Source organism: Cajanus cajan, chromosome 11, assembly GCF_000230855.2.
Source record: "Cajanus cajan strain Asha chromosome 11, NIPB_CcT2T_4, whole genome shotgun sequence".
NCBI lineage: Eukaryota > Viridiplantae > Streptophyta > Magnoliopsida > Fabales > Fabaceae > Cajanus > Cajanus cajan.
In genome coordinates, this window is record NC_138527.1 from 4,345,895 (window position 1) to 4,364,005 (window position 18,111).

Sequence of the window (18,111 nt, forward strand, 5' to 3'; positions counted from 1 at the left end):
CGACCTCCAGGTCGACCCCAATCATACAATAACATAAGTCATGTGCGTAAGCCCATGACCAGTTGGGCCGTAACCAATTTTGGGTCATGATCAACCCTACTCTCGCCTAAAAGGAAAAATCCTAATTCACACCAAGGTAAGTGCACTATACATATACGAGACTCACACACCTACAAGAACTAACTTAACACTAGTGCAAAAAAGGGTATTTACGTCACCCAATTTACGTCGCAAACACTAAACACCGACGTTGTAAAAATGCGGTGGCAGTTTCGTAAATAAGTGGAGACTAATTTACGTCGGACCCCCCCCCCAGTCCGACGTAAATGTGGGAATTAACGTCGGAGTCTCATAGTCCGACGTAAATTTACGTCGGGCCCCCACTAGTCCGACGTAAATTTACGTCGGGCCCCCACTAGTCCGACGTAAATTTACGTCGGGCCCCCTCCAGTCCGACGTAAATTTATGTCTGAGCAACATAATCTGACGTAAAAAATGGCACTATATTCCCCACCTTTTCATTTTCCATTCCCGCGCTCACAGTTTACAAGCAACCCCTCTCATTTTCTCTGAATTTCTGAGTCTCCCACTGCGTTTACTGCTACATTCAACGTATCCAAGTCTCTAAGTGTCAGCACGTTGGTCGTTTGAGGTTAGTTTGTTGTCCCCGTAATTTTTTTGTTTTTTTTTTGCTATTTGTTCCGCTGGAACGGCCCGTTCTACAAGGAGAACGGGCCGTTCTCCTTGCAGAACGGGCCGTTCTCCTTGCAGAACGGGTCGTTCTCCTTGTAGAACAGGTTGTTCTGCAAGCAGTACGGGCCGTTCTGCAAAGAGAACGACCCGTTCTGCTGGAATTTTTGTTGTTGTAATTTGTTGATCTGGAACGGCCCGTTCTAGTTTCAGTACGGGCCGTTCCAGATGCATTAAAGAAGAGACTTTTTTAGGCATTGACCTTTAGTTTACCATCGATTTTTTAGGGTTGTAGTTTATGTTAGAAAATTTATGAATAACTGAGTCAATAGTAAATTTGTGTTAATATATAGATAATGAATCGAAGTTGGATGAATGCAAGTCGCATTAGTCAAGAGTACAGAAATGGAGTTGAAGAGTTCTTACAATTTGCAAGAGAAAATGGGAAACCCATCAAAGGGGCATATTATTGTCCATGTGTTCGATGTTTGAATCAGATACGTCAAGAAGTTGGAGAAATACGTGATCACCTGTTTATATATGGTATTGTGAAGAGTTATACAGTATGGACATGGCACGGAGAAATATTAGACATTCCAACAGTGTCAACAACTGAAAATTTTGAAGGGATGGACGATAACTTAGAAGAGATGATACGTGATGTTGGTGAAGAAAATTTTGAAAGAGCACATGTGTATGATACCTTAAAGTCTGATTTTGAGCAACCATTGTACCCAGGATGCAGTATGTTTACAAGATTATCAGCAACTTTAAAATTGTTTAGTTTAAAAGCAAGAAATGGCTGGACTAATAAAAGTTTCACAGAATTGTTGGAGTTATTGAAGGAGATGCTTCCAGAAGATAACACGTTACCTAATCGCAACTATGAGGCAAAAAAGATACTATGTCCAATGGGTTTGGAGTATAAGAAGATACACGCGTGCCCTAATGATTGCATATTGTATACAAATGATTTTGCTACACTAAAAGTGTGTCCCACATGTGGATTGTCGCGGTTCAAAAAGAAAACTGATGGAAGTAATGGTGAGGAAGAAATAGAGGGTCCCCCTGCTAAGGTCTTATGGTATTTGCCAATAATACCTAGGTTTAAAAGATTGTTTGCCATTAAAGAGGATGCAAAAAACCTCACATGGCATGAAAATGGTAGAAAATGTGACAACTTTCTTCGACATCCAGCTGATTCTCCCTATGGAAGAGGATTGATGAAACATTTCCAGAATTTGGTGCAGAGTCAAGAAACTTGAGAATTGGTTTAGCTACAGATGGCATGAATCCTTATGGGAACTTGAGTAGTAAACACAGTTCATGGCCAGTTTTGTTGGTCATTTATAATTTGCCTCCTTGGCTATGCATGAAGAGAAAATATATTATGTTGTCTATGATGATATCAGGTCCCCGACAACCAGGAAATGACATAGATGTGTATCTTAGTCCATTGATTGATGACTTGAAAATGTTATGGGACACAGGAGTGGAGGTGTTTGATGCATATCGTGAAGAAAAATTTACCATGCGTGCAATGTTATTTTGCACAATAAATGATTTTCCAGCATATGGTAACTTGAGTGGGTATAGTGTGAAGGGTCATTATGCATGTCCTATATGTGAAGAAAACATAAGTTATACCCAATTGAAACATGGGCAAAAGACTGCGTACACTAGGCATCGTAAGTTTCTTGTTCGTAGTCATCCATACCATAGATTGAAGAAAGCATTCAATGGAAGTCAAGAGGATGAAATTGCCTCGACACCGCGCAATGGTGAAGAAGTATATCAACGGGTGAAGAACATTAACATTGTGTTCGGAAAGACGCAAAAGAAGTCAACTGAGAGAAATATCTGGAAGAAACGATCAATATTCTTTAGTCTTCCTTACTGGTGCAAGTTAGATGTTAGACACTGCATAGATGTGATGCATGTGGAGAAAAATGTTTGTGATAGTGTAATTGGGACATTGCTAAACATCAAAGGAAAGACTAAAGATGGAGTGAAAGCACGACAAGATTTGGTGGACATAGGTATACGTTCTGAGTTGCATCCTTAGTCTATTGGAAGACGCACTTACTTGCCTCCAGCTTGTCATACTCTATCAAAGAAAGAAAGAAAAAAGCTTTTGTGAGTGCTTAAGCAGTGTGAAAGTTCCACAAGGGTACTCCTCAAATGTTAAGAGTCTGGTGTCTATGCAAGATTTGAAAATGATTGGTTTAAAGTCTCACGATTGTCATGTGTTAATGCAACAACTTTTGACTGTGGCTATTCGTAACATTTTACCATCTTCTGTTAGAGTTGCTATTACTCGATTGTGTTTATTCTTCAATGCCATTTGCAACAAAGTAATTGACCCTGTAAAGTTAGATGAGTTAGAAAATGAAGCAATCACAATCTTGTGTCAATTGGAAATGTATTTTCCACCTTCATTTTTTGATATCATGGTGCATTTGATAGTTCATTTGGTTAGGGAGATTCGATTGTGTGGCCCGGTTTATCTTAGATGGATGTACCGTGTTGAGAGATATATGAAGATCTTAAAAGGATATGTCAAGAATCAATACCGCCCAGAAGCCTCTATTGTGGAGAGGTACATTGCAGAAGAAGCCATTGAGTTTTGTTCAGGGTACATGTCGAAATCAGAACCAATAGGAATTCCCAAGACTCGACATGATGGGAAACAATTTGGTAAGGGTACTCGAAGTTTAAAGATTAGAACTGTGAGTCGAACAGAAGTTGACCAAGCACATTTGTACATATTGAACAACACTGATGAAGTAATTCCTTACATATCAGAACACATAGATGAAATCAAGATAGCACACCCCCGGATGACTGAGAAATGGGTATTGAATGAACATAACAAGAGTTTTTTAGCTTGGTTTAAGAAAAAGGTTTATGGTGAGGTGATGGAATCATGCCTAGGAAGGCAAGAGGTGACATATTGAAGGAGCCAAGAGGAGTTGGCTAGACATGAAGGTTTGGGCCAGTCAGGGCCCAATGGGCCTGATGGGCCTGGGAAGGCCCAAGTTGAACTTTTCATGGGCCATATTTTTTATAGCTATTTTCATATGTTTTGTATACATCATGTTAGTATAGGTATCATATATTTTGGTCTTGTATTTTGGACCACATAGAGTAGCATTTTAGGTTTTAGGCTTGTTGGGCCTAGTTTTGGGCTTCATGGGCCTTTGGGCTTTTGGTACCCAATATTGGGCTCATTTTCATTCTTGTAATTTTTCCTTTCCATTGTAATTGTTTGACCAATGTAATTAGGTCACTAGAATAGGAAAATACATGGAATACTAAAGTATGCTAATTAGGTTAAACTAGGTTTAATTTGGAAGCCATTTAAGTTACATTTGAGTCACATGTTTTGCACCATTGGTGGCTGAACATGTGACACTCAAATTAACCCTAAATGACTCTCAAATCAGACCTAAATGCACCTTGGTACCTAAATTTTCGGACTTACACATGTGCACCAAAGTTTGAATTCAAATTTCAAATTTGAATTCAAACTTTAGGCGCCAATTTGTGTAGCTTTGGTTTAGGTGCCTATGTGCTTCATTTCCGTGCATACTTAAGTCCTCCCTTCACATTTTTGTATTCATTTTTGAGAATAATGAAATTTGAGAGCTTATTCAGCCAAATTTCTTCAAGAGTCACCGAATTTAGAGAGCTACACTTTTAGGAACCCTTTTAGGTTTCCTCCTCTTTGAAGTGAGCTTTCCCTTGAACCTTAAGCTTGGATGCTTCCATCCAAGGCTTAAGCCTTCTTCCAATTCGTGAATCATCCTCCATATAGTGTTCATCATTGTGGTTTCTATCTTCTTGAAGAAGATCCGAGCAAAGGAGAAGCTAAGGAGAAATCATCTACCACTCCTCCTAACCTTTTCCATCATTTTAGATGATGGAATCATGCCTAGGAAGGCAAGAGGTGACATATTGAAGGAGCCAAGAGGAGTTGGCTAGACATGAAGGTTTGGCCCAGTCAGGGCCCAATGGGCCTGATGGGCCTAGGAAGGCCCAAGTTGAACTTTTCATGGGCCATATTTTGTTATAGCTATTTTCATATGTTTTGTATACATCATGTTAGTATAGGTATCATATATTTTGGTCTTGTATTTTGGACCACATAGAGTAGCATTTTAGGTTTTAGGCTAGTTGGGCCTAGTTTTGGGCTTCATGGGCCTTTGGGCTTTTGGTACCCAATATTGGGCTCATTTTCATTCTTGTAATTTTTCCTTTCCATTGTAATTGTTGGACCAATGTAATTAGATCATTAGAATAGGAAAATACAAGGAATACTAAAGTAAGCTAATTAGGTTAAATTAGGTTTCATTTGGAAGCCATTTAAGTTACATTTGAGTCACATGTTTTGCACCTTTGGTGGCTGAACATGTGACCTCAAATTAACCCTAAATGACACTCCAAATTACACTTAGATGCACCTTAGGTACCTGAATTTTCGGAGTAGCACATGGGAGCCAAAATTTGAATTCAAATTTCAAATTTGAATTCAAATTTTGGGCGCCACATGTCATCTTTTGATTTAGGCGCCCAAAGAGTGCAAAACCGTGCTTACTTAAGTGTTATTTCACATTTTGTATTCAGTTTGAACCTTATATGAAATTTGAGAGCCAAGAGCCGAATTTCCTTTTCAAAGTCCTTTAGAGAATTCATCTCAAAAACCTAGGGAGTTCATCTTCTTCCTACTCTTTGAAGTGAGTCTTCCATTGATCTTTGAGCTTGGATGCTTCCATCCAAGGCTTGAACCTTCATCCATCCGTGTTCCTTCATCAATTAAGTTCCATTTCATTCGGTCATATCTCCTTGAAGAGGATCCATGGCTAGGAGGAGCTAAGGAGAAGAACATTCATCACTTCTCCCTACTTCTTCCATCATTTTTGGTATCAGAGCAAGGTTCTTCAAGGAGATAAGTGCTTCATCTTTTTGTGTCTGAATTTGTGTTCAATATGTTCTTCTTGTCTTGTTTAAGTTTCGTTGTGGATCTATATGTTTTGAATCCTCTTGTGTTCCATAGATCCATTGGTTGATTGTTTTTGAGTTTCTTTCACAATCAACATGAATTAGGACCTATTAGCTTGTGCTTGTTTTGATTTAATTTGAGTCTCTCCATTCTTGTATGTGTCCGTGATTGGACTTCATGCATTTGCATTAGATTTTTGGTTTTTAATCTTGTTTTGTCTTAGAGTTTGTGTGTAGTCCTTATATGTCATAAAATTCCTTGAATAGCATGTTGATCTAATTTTTGTTTTGAGTTCATTGTTCATTAATTTTGCTCTCGGTCATTGTTCATATGTGCCTACCTATATGTGCTTTTTCTTTTACCTTATTGTGTTCATGATTTGCTATTAGTCCTAGCAAGTTTCCTTAGAGTTAGGTTTCCATTGTGTTCTTAAAGTTTTCAAATCACTTTCCATTGAAAAATCTTATAAAAACATTTATGATTCAAAATTTCAAGTACTTCTAGTGCATTATCTTTGGATTCAAATTTTAAAAAAAATATATATATTAAGGCTGGAAAAATAGAGTTAAAACAGAGCCTAAAGTGTTCAAAAGATCAAAAGAAAAGAGTTCATAAGGAATCCAAATCAAAACCTAAAGACTAGTGCACTAGTTTCTCAAGTTTACTTGAATTTTGACCTAATTTTTGGCTAACTTGTAGTCTCGGTTTCTATAGCTTGGAATCATAGAAAAATTTGAAACAAAAGGAAAATATACTCTCTGGACTCTTAACTTGATACTGAAAAAAAGAAAGAATTTAAAAAAAATATAGAGAAAGCATTTTAAATAGAAAAAGCCGAGAGGTGTACATTGGTGAAAAATCACTTGATTCCTTGTTATTGTTTTGACTACTACTTGTGCTATACTTATCCAATTGCTTTCAATTTTGTTTTGTTTTGTTCATATACTCTAGTACCTATCTAGGAACATTCCTAACTGAGTGCTAGCTTTATTTGGAGTCTTATTTTCCAGTTTTACTTGTTGAACCTCTTTGAGTCTTGTCATATATACATATTACTCTTAACTTTTGGTATAAGCTTTCCAAATTGTGCTTCTATTGCTTGTCTAGTTTTCTTTCAATAATTTCCCTGTGCTGGAAGTGGCCTCAAATCCTTGCTCAAGGATCAAGCATTGCTCAACAAAGAGTAGGAAAAGTTTGGACACTAAGACCTAAAAATTTGACCTAATCTAGTGACCAAAACTTCTCCTAAACTTCCTTCACTTGAGTGACAATTCCTTTCACCTTGTGAGGCAGCCACCATTAACCTTTTTTGTTGTGATTCTTTGCAGGTCCAGGAGCATCAAATTTGAAGGATTAGTGGCGGATTAAGACACTTAAACAAGTGTTAGAAAAGTTGAACACAAAAACCGTCACTAAATTGGTCACCAAAACCGCCATTTATTGCTTTCTAGGCTAGTTTAAATTTTGCAATCTCTCTTGTATTTTAAAATCAATTTGTAAAGCTTGGAGGGAGTATTAAGAAGCTGGTCAGGTATATCTAACTCCTTGTTAGCATCCTCACGTGTAGTGCTAGTGGAAGTGGCTTGGAAATTTCATATGTTTCAAGCTTCCACTTAGGATATCCGACTAGTTGCTTACATTGTTTCCTTTAAGTTCTTTGTCTTTTAATTGCTTTATTTTGTTGCCTTGAAACTTCTAGACTTGTGTAGATTTACTTGCTCACGTTTAGTTTAGTCTCAAAAAAACAAACAAATTGTGAAAAAGCATTCAAAATTTTTGTGAAAAGTTTTGGGGAATTGGAGATACCACAAAGGAGTTTAGTGATTTCCACTTGAAAAGGCTTGGTTATTAAGTGGCTCTTTGTAGCTCACCTCCCTTGATAGTGCAACTTGTACACTTAGACTTCCAAGTGTTATTTTCATTCCTAGAAAATACCAAAAACATTTTATAACTTTTTGCATAGCATATACAAAAAAATTCTTTTGTTTAATCATGAGAAAATATTTCTCAAGTGGTAGTGAACTAAGCTCTCCAAAAGGTTTTTCACATTCTACTCAAAGGCTTAAATCACTAACACCTTGGACAAAGCAAGAAGCTTTAAAAAAAGAAAAAGAAAAACTTGAAAAAAAAGCACAAATTGCAATTTTAGAGGAAGAAATTCACATTATTAAACAAAAGAGAGAAAAACTTTTAGCAAAAGAAAAATTGAGAAAAACAAGAGAAAAAGAAAGAAAAAAGGCATTGCTCTTAGGGAAGAGTAAGGAGGAAAATAATTCCTCTAAAGGACTTGTGAGTGAAGAGAGTTGTTCTACCACTAAAAATCATTTACAAAATACTCTCTTCATAAATAAAGACCTTAACTCTTACCCTAATCTTACCACTAGTCATGAAGTAGAGATTCAAGAACAAATCATTCTAAAGAAAAATGAATCTCAACTTCAAGATGTAGTGAAGAAGGAGTGGACTACATTTAGTTCCACTTCTTGTGCTACTTCCTTGGAGGTGCCCAAGGAAGATAGCCTTCCTCTCTTTAGGAATCCTTCTACCATAGTTGTTCTAATAAAGCACCCAAATTTTGGAATATATTGTTTGATAGATACATCTTGTCATATTTCATATTCAATTTTTGATCTTATGGGAAGTTCATCTTTATTTGAACTTAATTTGCACCCTTCCCTACAAGACAAAAATAGTTTATATGAGTTTTCAAGATTTTCCAAGACATTTTATCTACCAAACAATATGATTCAAAATTGTTTAGGACGTTTTCGAGTATTCTTTTCTTTATATTTTAGGAAAAGCCTAGGCTACCATTTAGGGTATTTTAGGCAAGATATTGTAGTGTTTAAAAATCATTCTTTTCATTGTCTTAGTCATAGTGTTATTACATTCTTAGGTTTTACTTCTAGGTTATGCTTAGGAGAGGAGCCTATTTCTACTTTTAGGGAGTCTAATTTGATAGTTTATTTTTTCTTAGGCTAGATATAAGGACTCCTCTTAGGATCCATAATCCATTTTCTCATCATAAACATGTCACCTCTTATACATGGTTTGTTGTGTATGTAGGTGATGTTTCTTATTCCATGCATCCTCGTGATTTGAGGACAAATCCTTTTCAAGAAGGAGGGGATGATGGAATCATGCCTAGGAAGGCAAGAGGTGACATATTGAAGGAGCCAAGAGGAGTTGGCTAGACATGAAGGTTTGGGCCAGTCAGGGCCCAATGGGCCTGATGGGCCTGGGAAGGCCCAAGTTGAACTTTTCATGGGCCATATTTTGTTATAGCTATTTTCATATGTTTTGTATACATCATGTTTCAAAATTGTTTAGGATTTCCTTCTAGGTTATGCTTAGAAGAGGATCCTATTTCCACTTGTAGGGATGTTAATTTCAAAAGTTTAGTTTTCTTTGTTAGGATAGATGGAAGGATTCTTCTTAGGATCCATAGTCCATTTTCTTCACATTTCACCTCTTATACTTGGTATAATGTGCATGTAGGTAATGATTCTTATTCCATGGATCCTCGAGATTTGAGAACAAATCCTTTTCAAGAGGGAGGGGATGATGGAATCATGCCTAGGAAAGCAAGGGGTGACACATTGAAAGAGCCAAGAGGAGTTGGCTAGACATGAAGGTTTGGGCCAGTCAGGGCCCAATGGGCCTGATGGGCCTGGGAAGGCCCAAGTTGAACTTTTCATGGGCCATATTTTGTTATAGCTATTTTCATATGTTTTGTATACATCATGTTTCAAAATTGTTTAGGATTTCCTTCTAGGTTATGCTTAGAAGAGGATCCTATTTCCACTTGTAGGGATGTTAATTTCAAAAGTTTAGTTTTCTTTGTAAGGATAGATGGAAGGATTCTTCTTAGGATCCATAGTCCATTTTCTTCACATTTCACCTCTTATACTTGGTATAATGTGCATGTAGGTAATGATTCTTATTCCATGGATCCTCGAGATTTGAGAACAAATCCTTTTCAAGAGGGAGGGGATGATGGAATCATGCCTAGGAAAGCAAGGGGTGACACATTGCAAGAGCCAAGAGGAGTTGGCTAGACATGAAGGTTTGGGCCAGTCAGGGCCCAATGGGCCTGATGGGCCTGGGAAGGCCCAAGTTGAACTTTTCATGGGCCATATTTTGTTATAGCTATTTTCATATGTTTTGTATACATCATGTTAGTATAGGTATCATATATTTTGGTCTTGTATTTTGGACCACATAGAGTAGCATTTTAGGTTTTAGGCTTGTTGGGCCTAGTTTTGGGCTTCATGGGCCTTTGGGCTTTTGGTACCCAATATTGGGCTCATTTTCATTCTTGTAATTTTTCCTTTCCATTGTAATTGTTTGACCAATATAATTAGGTCATTAGAATAGGAAAATACAAGGAATACTAAAGTATGCTAATTAGGTTAAACTAGGTTTAATTTGGAAGCCATTTAAGTTACATTTGAGTCACATGTTTTGCACCATTGGTGGCTGAACATGTGACACTCAAATTAACCCTAAATGACTCTCAAATCAGACCTAAATGCACCTTGGTACCTAAATTTTCGGACTTACACATGTGCACCAAAGTTTGAATTCAAATTTCAAATTTGAATTCAAACTTTAGGCGTCAATTTGTGTAGCTTTGGTTTAGGTGCCTATGTGCTTCATTTCCGTGCATACTTAAGTCCTCCCTTCACATTTTTGTATTCACTTTTGAGAATAATGAAATTTGAGAGCTTATTCAGCCAAATTTCTTCAAGAGTCACCGAATTTAGAGAGCTACACTTTTAGGAACCCTTTTAGGTTTCCTCCTCTTTGAAGTGAGCTTTCCCTTGAACCTTAAGCTTGGATGCTTCCATCCAAGGCTTAAGCCTTCTTCCAATCCGTGAATCATCCTCCATCTAGTGTTCATCATTGTGGTTTCCATCTCCTTGAAGAAGATCCGAGCAAAGGAGAAGCTAAGGAGAAATCATCTACCACTCCTCCTAACCATTTCCATCATTTTTGGTATCAAGAGCAAGGTTCTTCAACGAGATAAGTGCTTCATCTTTTTGTGTCCAAATTTGTGTTCAATATGTCCTTCTTGTCTTGTTTAAGTTTCGTTGTGGATCTATATGTTTTGAATCCTCTTGTGTTCCATAGATCCATTGGTTGATTGTTTTTGAGTTTCTTTCACAATCAACATGAATTAGGACCTATTAGCTTGTGCTTGTTTTGATTTAAAAGTAGAAATAGGCTCATCTCCTAAGCATAACCTAGAAGTAAAACCTAAGAATGTAATAACACTATGACTAAGACAATGAAAAGAATGATTTTTAAACACTACAATATCTTGCCTAAAATACCCTAAATGGTAGCCTAGGCTTTTCCTAAAATATAAAGAAAAGAATACTAGAAAACGTCCTAAACAATTTTGAATCATATTGTTTGGTAGATAAAATGTCTTGGAAAATCTTGAAAACTCATATAAACTATTTTTGTCTTGTAGGGAAGGGTGCAAATTAAGTTCAAATAAAGATGAACTTCCCATAAGATCAAAAATAGAATATGAAATATGACAAGATGTATCTATCAAACAATATATTCCAAAATTTGGGTGCTTTATTAGAACAACTATGGTAGAAGGATTCCTAAAGAGAGGAAGGCTATCTTCCTTGGGCACCTCCAAGGAAGTAGCACAAGAAGTGGAACTAAATGTAGTCCACTCCTTCTTCACTACATCTTGAAGTTGAGATTCATTTTTCTTTAGAATGATTTGTTCTTGAATCTCTACTTCATGACTAGTGGTAAGATTAGGGTAAGAGTTAAGGTCTTTATTTATGAAGAGAGTATTTTGTAAATGATTTTTAGTGGTAGAACAACTCTCTTCACTCACAAGTCCTTTAGAGGAATTATTTTCCTCCTTACTCTTCCCTAAGAGCAATGCCTTTTTTCTTTCTTTTTCTCTTGTTTTTCTCAATTTTTCTTTTGCTAAAAGTTTTTCTCTCTTTTGTTTAATAATGTGAATTTCTTCCTCTAAAATTGCAATTTGTGCTTTTTTTTCAAGTTTTTCTTTTTCTTTTTTTAAAGCTTCTTGCCTTGTCCAAGGTGTTAGTGATTTAAGCCTTTGAGTAGAATGTGAAAAACCTTTTGGAGAGCTTAATTCACTACCACTTGAGAAATATTTTCTCATGATTAAACAAAAGAATTTTTTTGTATATGCTATGCAAAAAGTTATAAAATGTTTTTGGTATTTTATAGGAATGAAAATAACACTTGGAAGTCTAAGTGTACAAGTTGCACTATCAAGGGAGGTGAGCTACAAAGAGCCACTTAATAACCAAGCCTTTTCAAGTGGAAATCACTAAACTCCTTTGTGGTATCTCCAATTCCCCAAAACTTTTCACAAAACTTTTGAATGTTTTTTCACAATTTGTTTGTTTTTTGAGACTAAACTAAACGTGAGCAAGTAAATCTACACAAGTCTAGACGTTTCAAGGCAACAAAATAAAGCAATTAAAAGACAAAGAACTTAAAGGAAACAATGTAAGCAACTAGTCGGATATCCTAAGTGGAAGCTTGAAACATATGAAATTTCCAAGCCACTTCCACTAGCACTACACGTGAGGATGCTAACAAGGAGTTAGATATACCTGACCAGCTTCTTAATACTCCCTCCAAGCTTTACAAATTGATTTTAAAATACAAGAGAGATTGCAAAATTTAAACTAGCCTAGAAAGCAATAAATGGCGGTTTTGGTGACCAATTTAGTGACGGTTTTTGTGTTCAACTTTTCTAACACTTGTTTAAGTGTCTTAATCCGCCACTAATCCTTCAAATTTGATGCTCCTGGACCTGCAAAGAATCACAACAAAAAAGGTTAATGGTGGCTGCCTCACAAGGTGAAAGGAATGGTCACTCAAGTGAAGGAAGTTTAGGAGAAGTTTTGGTCACTAAATTAGGTCAAATTTTTAGGTCTTAGTGTCCAAACTTTTCCTACTCTTTGTTGAGCAATGCTTGATCCTTGAGCAAGGATTTGAGGCCACTTCCAGCACAGGGAAATTATTGAAAGAAAACTAGACAAGCAATAGAAGCACAATTTGAAAGGCTTATACCAAAAGTTAAGAGTAATATGTATATATGACAAGACTCAAAGAGGTTCAACAAGTAAAACTGGAAAATAAGACTCCAAATAAAGCTAGCACTCAGTTAGGAATGTTCCTAAATAGGTACTAGAGTAGATGAACAAAAAAAAAAAATTGAAAGCAATTGGATAAGTATAGCAAAAGTAGTAGTCAAAACAATAACAAGGAATCAAATGATTTTCTATCAATACACACCTCACGGCTTTTTCAATTTAAAATGTCTTATATATTTTTTTTTAATTATTTCTTTTTCTAGTCTCAAATTAAGACTCCATAGAAGGTGTTTGCCTTTTGTTTCAAATTTTTGTATGATTCCAAGCTATAGAAACCGAGACTAAAAGTTAGCCAAAAATTAGATCAAAATTCAAGTCAATTTGAGAAACTAGTGCACTAGTCTTTAGGTTTTGGTTTGGATTTCTTTTGAACTCTTTTTCTTTTGAACATTAGGTCTTTAGGATCTGTTTTAAACTCTGTTTTCCAGCCTCTTAACTCACTTTTTTTTAAAATTTGAATCCACAAAATTAGTGCACTAGAAGTAGGATTACACTTGAAATTTTGAGTCAAAATTTTTTTATAAGATTTTCAATGGAATGTGATTTGAAAACTTAAGAACACAAAGGAAACCTAACTCTAAGGAAACTTGCTAGGACTAATAGCAAATCATGAACACAATAAGGTAAAAGAAAAAGCACATATAGGTAGGCACGTTAGAAGTATGACCGAATCAAAAAAATGATGAACAATGTACTAAAAAACAATTAGGTCAACATGCTATTCAAGGAGTTTTTGAACATATAAGAACTAAACACAAACTCTAAGACAAAACATGGATTAAAAACCAAAATCTAATGCAAATGCATGAAGTCCAATCACGGACACATACAAGAATGGAGAGACTCAAATTAAATCAAAACAAGCACAAGCTAATAGGTCCTAAACATGTTGATTGTGGAAGAAAATTCAAAAACAATCAACCAATGGATCTATGGAACAAAATGTGATTCAAAACATATAGATCCAAAAATAAACTCAAACAAGACAAGAAGAACACACTAGAACACAAGAAGAAACGGACTCAAAAGTGAAACAACTTATCTCCTTGAAGAACCTTGCTCTTGATACCAAAAATGATGGAAAAGGTTAGGAGGAGTGGTAGATGATTTCTCCTTAGCTTCTCCTTTGCTCGGATCTTCTTCAAGGAGATAGAAACCACAATGATGAACACTATATGGAGGATGATTCACGAATTGGAAGAAGGCTTAAGCCTTGGATGGAAGCATCCAAGCTTAAGGTTCAAGGGAAAGCTCACTTCAAAGAGGAGGAAACCTAAAAGGGTTCCTAAAAGTGTAGCTCTCTAAATTCGGTGACTCTTGAAGAAATTTGGCTGAATAAGCTCTCAAATTTCATTATTCTCAAAAGTGAATACAAAAATGTGAAGGGAGGACTTAAGTATGCACGGAAATGAAGCACATAGGCACCTAAACCAAAGCTACACAAATTGGCGCCTAAAGTTTGAATTCAAATTTGAAATTTGAATTCAAACTTTGGTGCACATGTGTAAGTCCGAAAATTTAGGTACCAAGGTGCATTTAGGTCTGATTTGAGAGTCATTTAGGGTTAATTTGAGTGTCACATGTTCAGCCACCAATGGTGCAAAACATGTGACTCAAATGTAACTTAAATGGCTTCCAAATTAAACCTAGTTTAACCTAATTAGCATACTTTAGTATTCCATGTATTTTCCTATTCTAATGACCTAATTACATTGGTCAAACAATTACAATGGAAAGGAAAAATTACAAGAATGAAAATGAGCCCAATATTGGGTACCAAAAGCCCAAAGGCCCATGAAGCCCAAAACTAGGCCCAACAAGCCTAAAACCTAAAATGCTACTCTATGTGGTCCAAAATACAAGACCAAAATATATGATACCTATACTAACATGATGTATACAAAACATATGAAAATAGCTATAACAAAATATGGCCCATGAAAAGTTCAACTTGGGCCTTCCCAGGCCCATCAGGCCTATTGGGCGCTGACTGGCCCAAACCTTCATGTCTAGCCAACTCCTCTTGGCTCCTTCAATATGTCACCTCTTGCCTTCCTAGGCATGATTCCATCATGAGGTTAATGCTTCTGATACACTTTTGAGACTCGCGCGTGGGCCTAACAACGATGTCATTACATTTGGTGGGTATGACATTAACAAATATTGTTTCTATACAAAAACAGAAGATGACAAAAGTAGAGTACAAAATAGTGGGGTTACAATTCAGGCTGAGACTGTGCACTTTGCTAGTTCAAAAGATAAAAATCCCATTACAGCATCCATGAGTTATTTCGGAGTCATAGAAGACATATGGGAAATTGATTATGTTACGTTTAGAGTGCTTATGTTCAAGTGTAAATGGGTTGATGGCAATACAGGTGTGCGGACAGATGATTTAGGATTTACTTTGGTTGATTTGAATAAGGTCGGCTATAAGGATGAACCTTTTATTATGGCATATCAAGCAAGACAAATTTTTTATGTAAAGGATCCATGTAATGAGAAATGGTCAGTGGTCCTCGAAGGAAGAACCATGCATGGAACTCACGAAGATGAGTCTCTAGATATGCATGAGACACCGTCTTTTTCAAGCAAATCATTTGGTCCTATTGCGGACAATGAAGTGGACGAAATACATGTTATTCAAAGTGATCATGATGAAGGAATATGGGAAAACATTCCAACCTAATAGGTTTCTGTTTATGTATTATTTGTTTTTTTATTAGTTATTTTGTTGCTATATTGTTATTATCTTTTTTACTTTATTTGTCTATTCAATTAATTCATTGTTTTAATAATGACAGTTTAATTTTTTCAAGATTATGGAGGATTCTGGGTCTGGCAGTGGAAAGAGGGAAGGTAGATCTGTCACCCGATTGTCTGGGTTGACAGCTGGGCGCATTGCCAAGGAGAGGACACCGGTTGAGGTGGATCCTCGTTCTGGCAAGGCATCAGGCCCAAATGCTGCCAAGTTTAAGAGCTATTTGGGAGTCCTAGCTCGACGACATGTTTCTATTATCATTCCATCACGCGATGACGTTCAGGAGGTTGACAAGAACCTCATGTGGCAGGATATTCAGGTATATACTTTCACATCCTTTCAATATTATATAACTTAAATACATTATTTATTATTTGTTGTTATTTTCATAGCAAAATTTTGACATTCCCAACACTGAGGGCATGAGGAGGAAGATGTTATCTGCCCTTGCCACCAGGTGGAGAGACTTCAAGACTTTCTTGACACGGGAGTATGTATTTGGAGAGCGCCAAAATGAGACTCCCTGTCTAAAGTACCAGATCACTGATGAGGAGTGGATGCAATTTCGTGCCACTAGATTGGACCCTTCGTGGCAGGTTAGTTATTGATAACTTTTACATTGACACAAATACTTAAGGTATATTTTAATTTATCTCATTTTCTTTTTTGTATTATTGCAGGCTAAAAGAATAGCTGCCCAAGAACGACAGGCCAAGAATGATGCACCCCATCTATTGTCAAAAGGGGGATATGAAAGAAAAAAAAAAAGAAATGAAGAAGGCTAAGGCACAGGCAGCAGGGGTTGAGGATGTTGACCGTGTGGAGTCACCTCCCCGCCATGAGATGTGGATAGCAGCCCGGACAAAACCAGATGGGCAAATGACTTCTGAGTCTGCAAGAGTCGTTGCTAGTAAAATGGTAAGTAAAAATATACAAACTAAGACTCTTCATTTCAACTCATTTAATTCATAAGATTTTTTAATCTTCCTTATTGTTGCAGGAGGGTTTAGTTGAGCAGAGCACCCAGGGCTCATTTGTTTCCGATGGTCGGAATGATATCCTCACAACGGCCATAGGAAAGCTAGAGCACGGAGGTCATGTGCGTGGTGTTGGTGGTTCTTGGAGCCACCGAGATTTCTTTGGTGGCCGATCATCGAGGAACACTGTCAACTCTTGCAGTCAAGAGGTTATACAGGAATTGGAGCAGAGATTGGAGATGCAGTTTGAAGAGAAACTGAAGAATATTGAAAAACAGTTTAAACAGAAGTTTGAACTTTTGGCTCGTTCTCAGCAACAGACTGCAGTTGCTCATGATGGTGTTCGAGTCAGCACTAAAGGGAGTTGTGCTGCTCCAGATCCCTCACCGGATTAGACTCACACTGATGTACCAAACCAGTGTGAGTTATATGTTGAGGATGACCCCCCACGGTTAGTGGCTATTGGCCGAGTATTTGAGGGTGGCTCAACCATCCATGGTGTCCCTCTACAGCCAGACTGGACACGGGTTGTGGTTGACCAAGTTCAAGATGTTGCTGCTCCAGTGCCTTTGCCCAATACATAGGTTCAACTAGTGGGGCAAGCAACCGGCACATTCTTAGCTTGGCCAAAACGTTTGGTCATGCCGCTTTCAGCACGGGCAAAGGTAATTATATTATTGCTCTTTTAGATTCTTATAATTCTATTATTGTTTAACTAATTTTGATTATTTTTTTAGGATTTTATCAATCGTGGTAAGGAGGTCATGATAGAACCTCATGTTCATGATGCCAATATCGCAGAAGCTGAGGATGATCCCATATCTAAGCTTCTAATCAAATTACCACGAATAAAGAAGCATCCAATTCAATTGCAGTGGGACATTAGAGTTTTTGGAGTTGATAGCTCTGATGTTCCACTATACATATCTCTGCCTGATGCATTAGAGATTGTTGGGGGAAACTGCATGTTAAATATATCTGTCATACAGTTGTGGGCCATGTAAGTCATATTTTCTTTTATGAGTCTAAATTTACAATAATTACATTTAACTTATAATAATTATTTGTGTTAGGTACATGGACAAATTGAGTGTGGAGCAAGCACAAGCAGAAGTATATGGATTTATTGAGCCTCAATCCATCCAAAAATCAGGAAACACTCAGGTCCAGATCCAACAATATATGCAAACATGGATGAGTGACTCAAGAAGACATATATACATGGCTCCATACATTGACGGGTTAGTTTTTTAATTGGTTTTTTAATCATGGTAATTTTTTAACTGATTTGTTTGTCATACAATGTAGGTCCCATTGGCAGTTAATGGTAATCATTCCTAAGGAATATACCGTGGTGTGGTTTTGTTCACTTCATCGAAAACCAAGCCACGAAATTAAAAGCCAATTACATGGGTAACTAAATTTTTTCATTATGTTTTAAAATTGTAATTATATATATTGGCTAACATTTGTTTTTATTTCAATTAATTAGAATTGTGTCTGAAGCTAATA

At 36.7% G+C, this 18,111-nt stretch overlaps 2 protein-coding genes across 2 annotated transcripts; both read left to right on the plus strand.

Moving 5' to 3' along the window:
- Positions 1–15,668: 15,668 nt before the first annotated feature.
- On the plus strand, positions 15,669–16,332 carry LOC145953137 (uncharacterized). The gene is made up of 2 exons (XM_083066814.1): positions 15,669–15,941; positions 16,015–16,332. Exons 1-2 carry the CDS (start codon positions 15,684–15,686, stop codon positions 16,228–16,230), a joined length of 474 nt encoding a protein of 157 aa, XP_082922940.1. The 5' UTR covers positions 15,669–15,683; the 3' UTR covers positions 16,231–16,332.
- A 1,015-nt stretch (positions 16,333–17,347) lies between these two features.
- LOC145953220 (uncharacterized) lies at positions 17,348–18,031 on the plus strand. The gene is made up of 3 exons (XM_083067084.1): positions 17,348–17,599; positions 17,673–17,840; positions 17,908–18,031. Exons 1-3 carry the CDS (start codon positions 17,364–17,366, stop codon positions 18,014–18,016), a joined length of 513 nt encoding a protein of 170 aa, XP_082923210.1. The 5' UTR covers positions 17,348–17,363; the 3' UTR covers positions 18,017–18,031.
- The last annotated feature ends 80 nt before the right edge of the window (positions 18,032–18,111 follow it).

What these genes read in the sequence shown, in the direction of transcription:
- LOC145953220 (XM_083067084.1), top strand. Translation starts at nt 17,364, where the DNA reads ATGATAGAACCTCATGTTCATGATGCCAATATCGCAGAAGCTGAGGAT. An exon ending in GTCATACAGTTGTGGGCCAT is followed by an intron (nt 17,600 to 17,672) that starts GTAAGTCATATT and finishes TATTTGTGTTAG; the next exon opens with GTACATGGACAAATTGAGTG. An exon ending in ATGGCTCCATACATTGACGG is followed by an intron (nt 17,841 to 17,907) that starts GTTAGTTTTTTA and finishes CATACAATGTAG; the next exon opens with GTCCCATTGGCAGTTAATGG.
- LOC145953137 (XM_083066814.1), top strand. Translation starts at nt 15,684, where the DNA reads ATGGAGGATTCTGGGTCTGGCAGTGGAAAGAGGGAAGGTAGATCTGTC. An exon ending in TCATGTGGCAGGATATTCAG is followed by an intron (nt 15,942 to 16,014) that starts GTATATACTTTC and finishes TTATTTTCATAG; the next exon opens with CAAAATTTTGACATTCCCAA.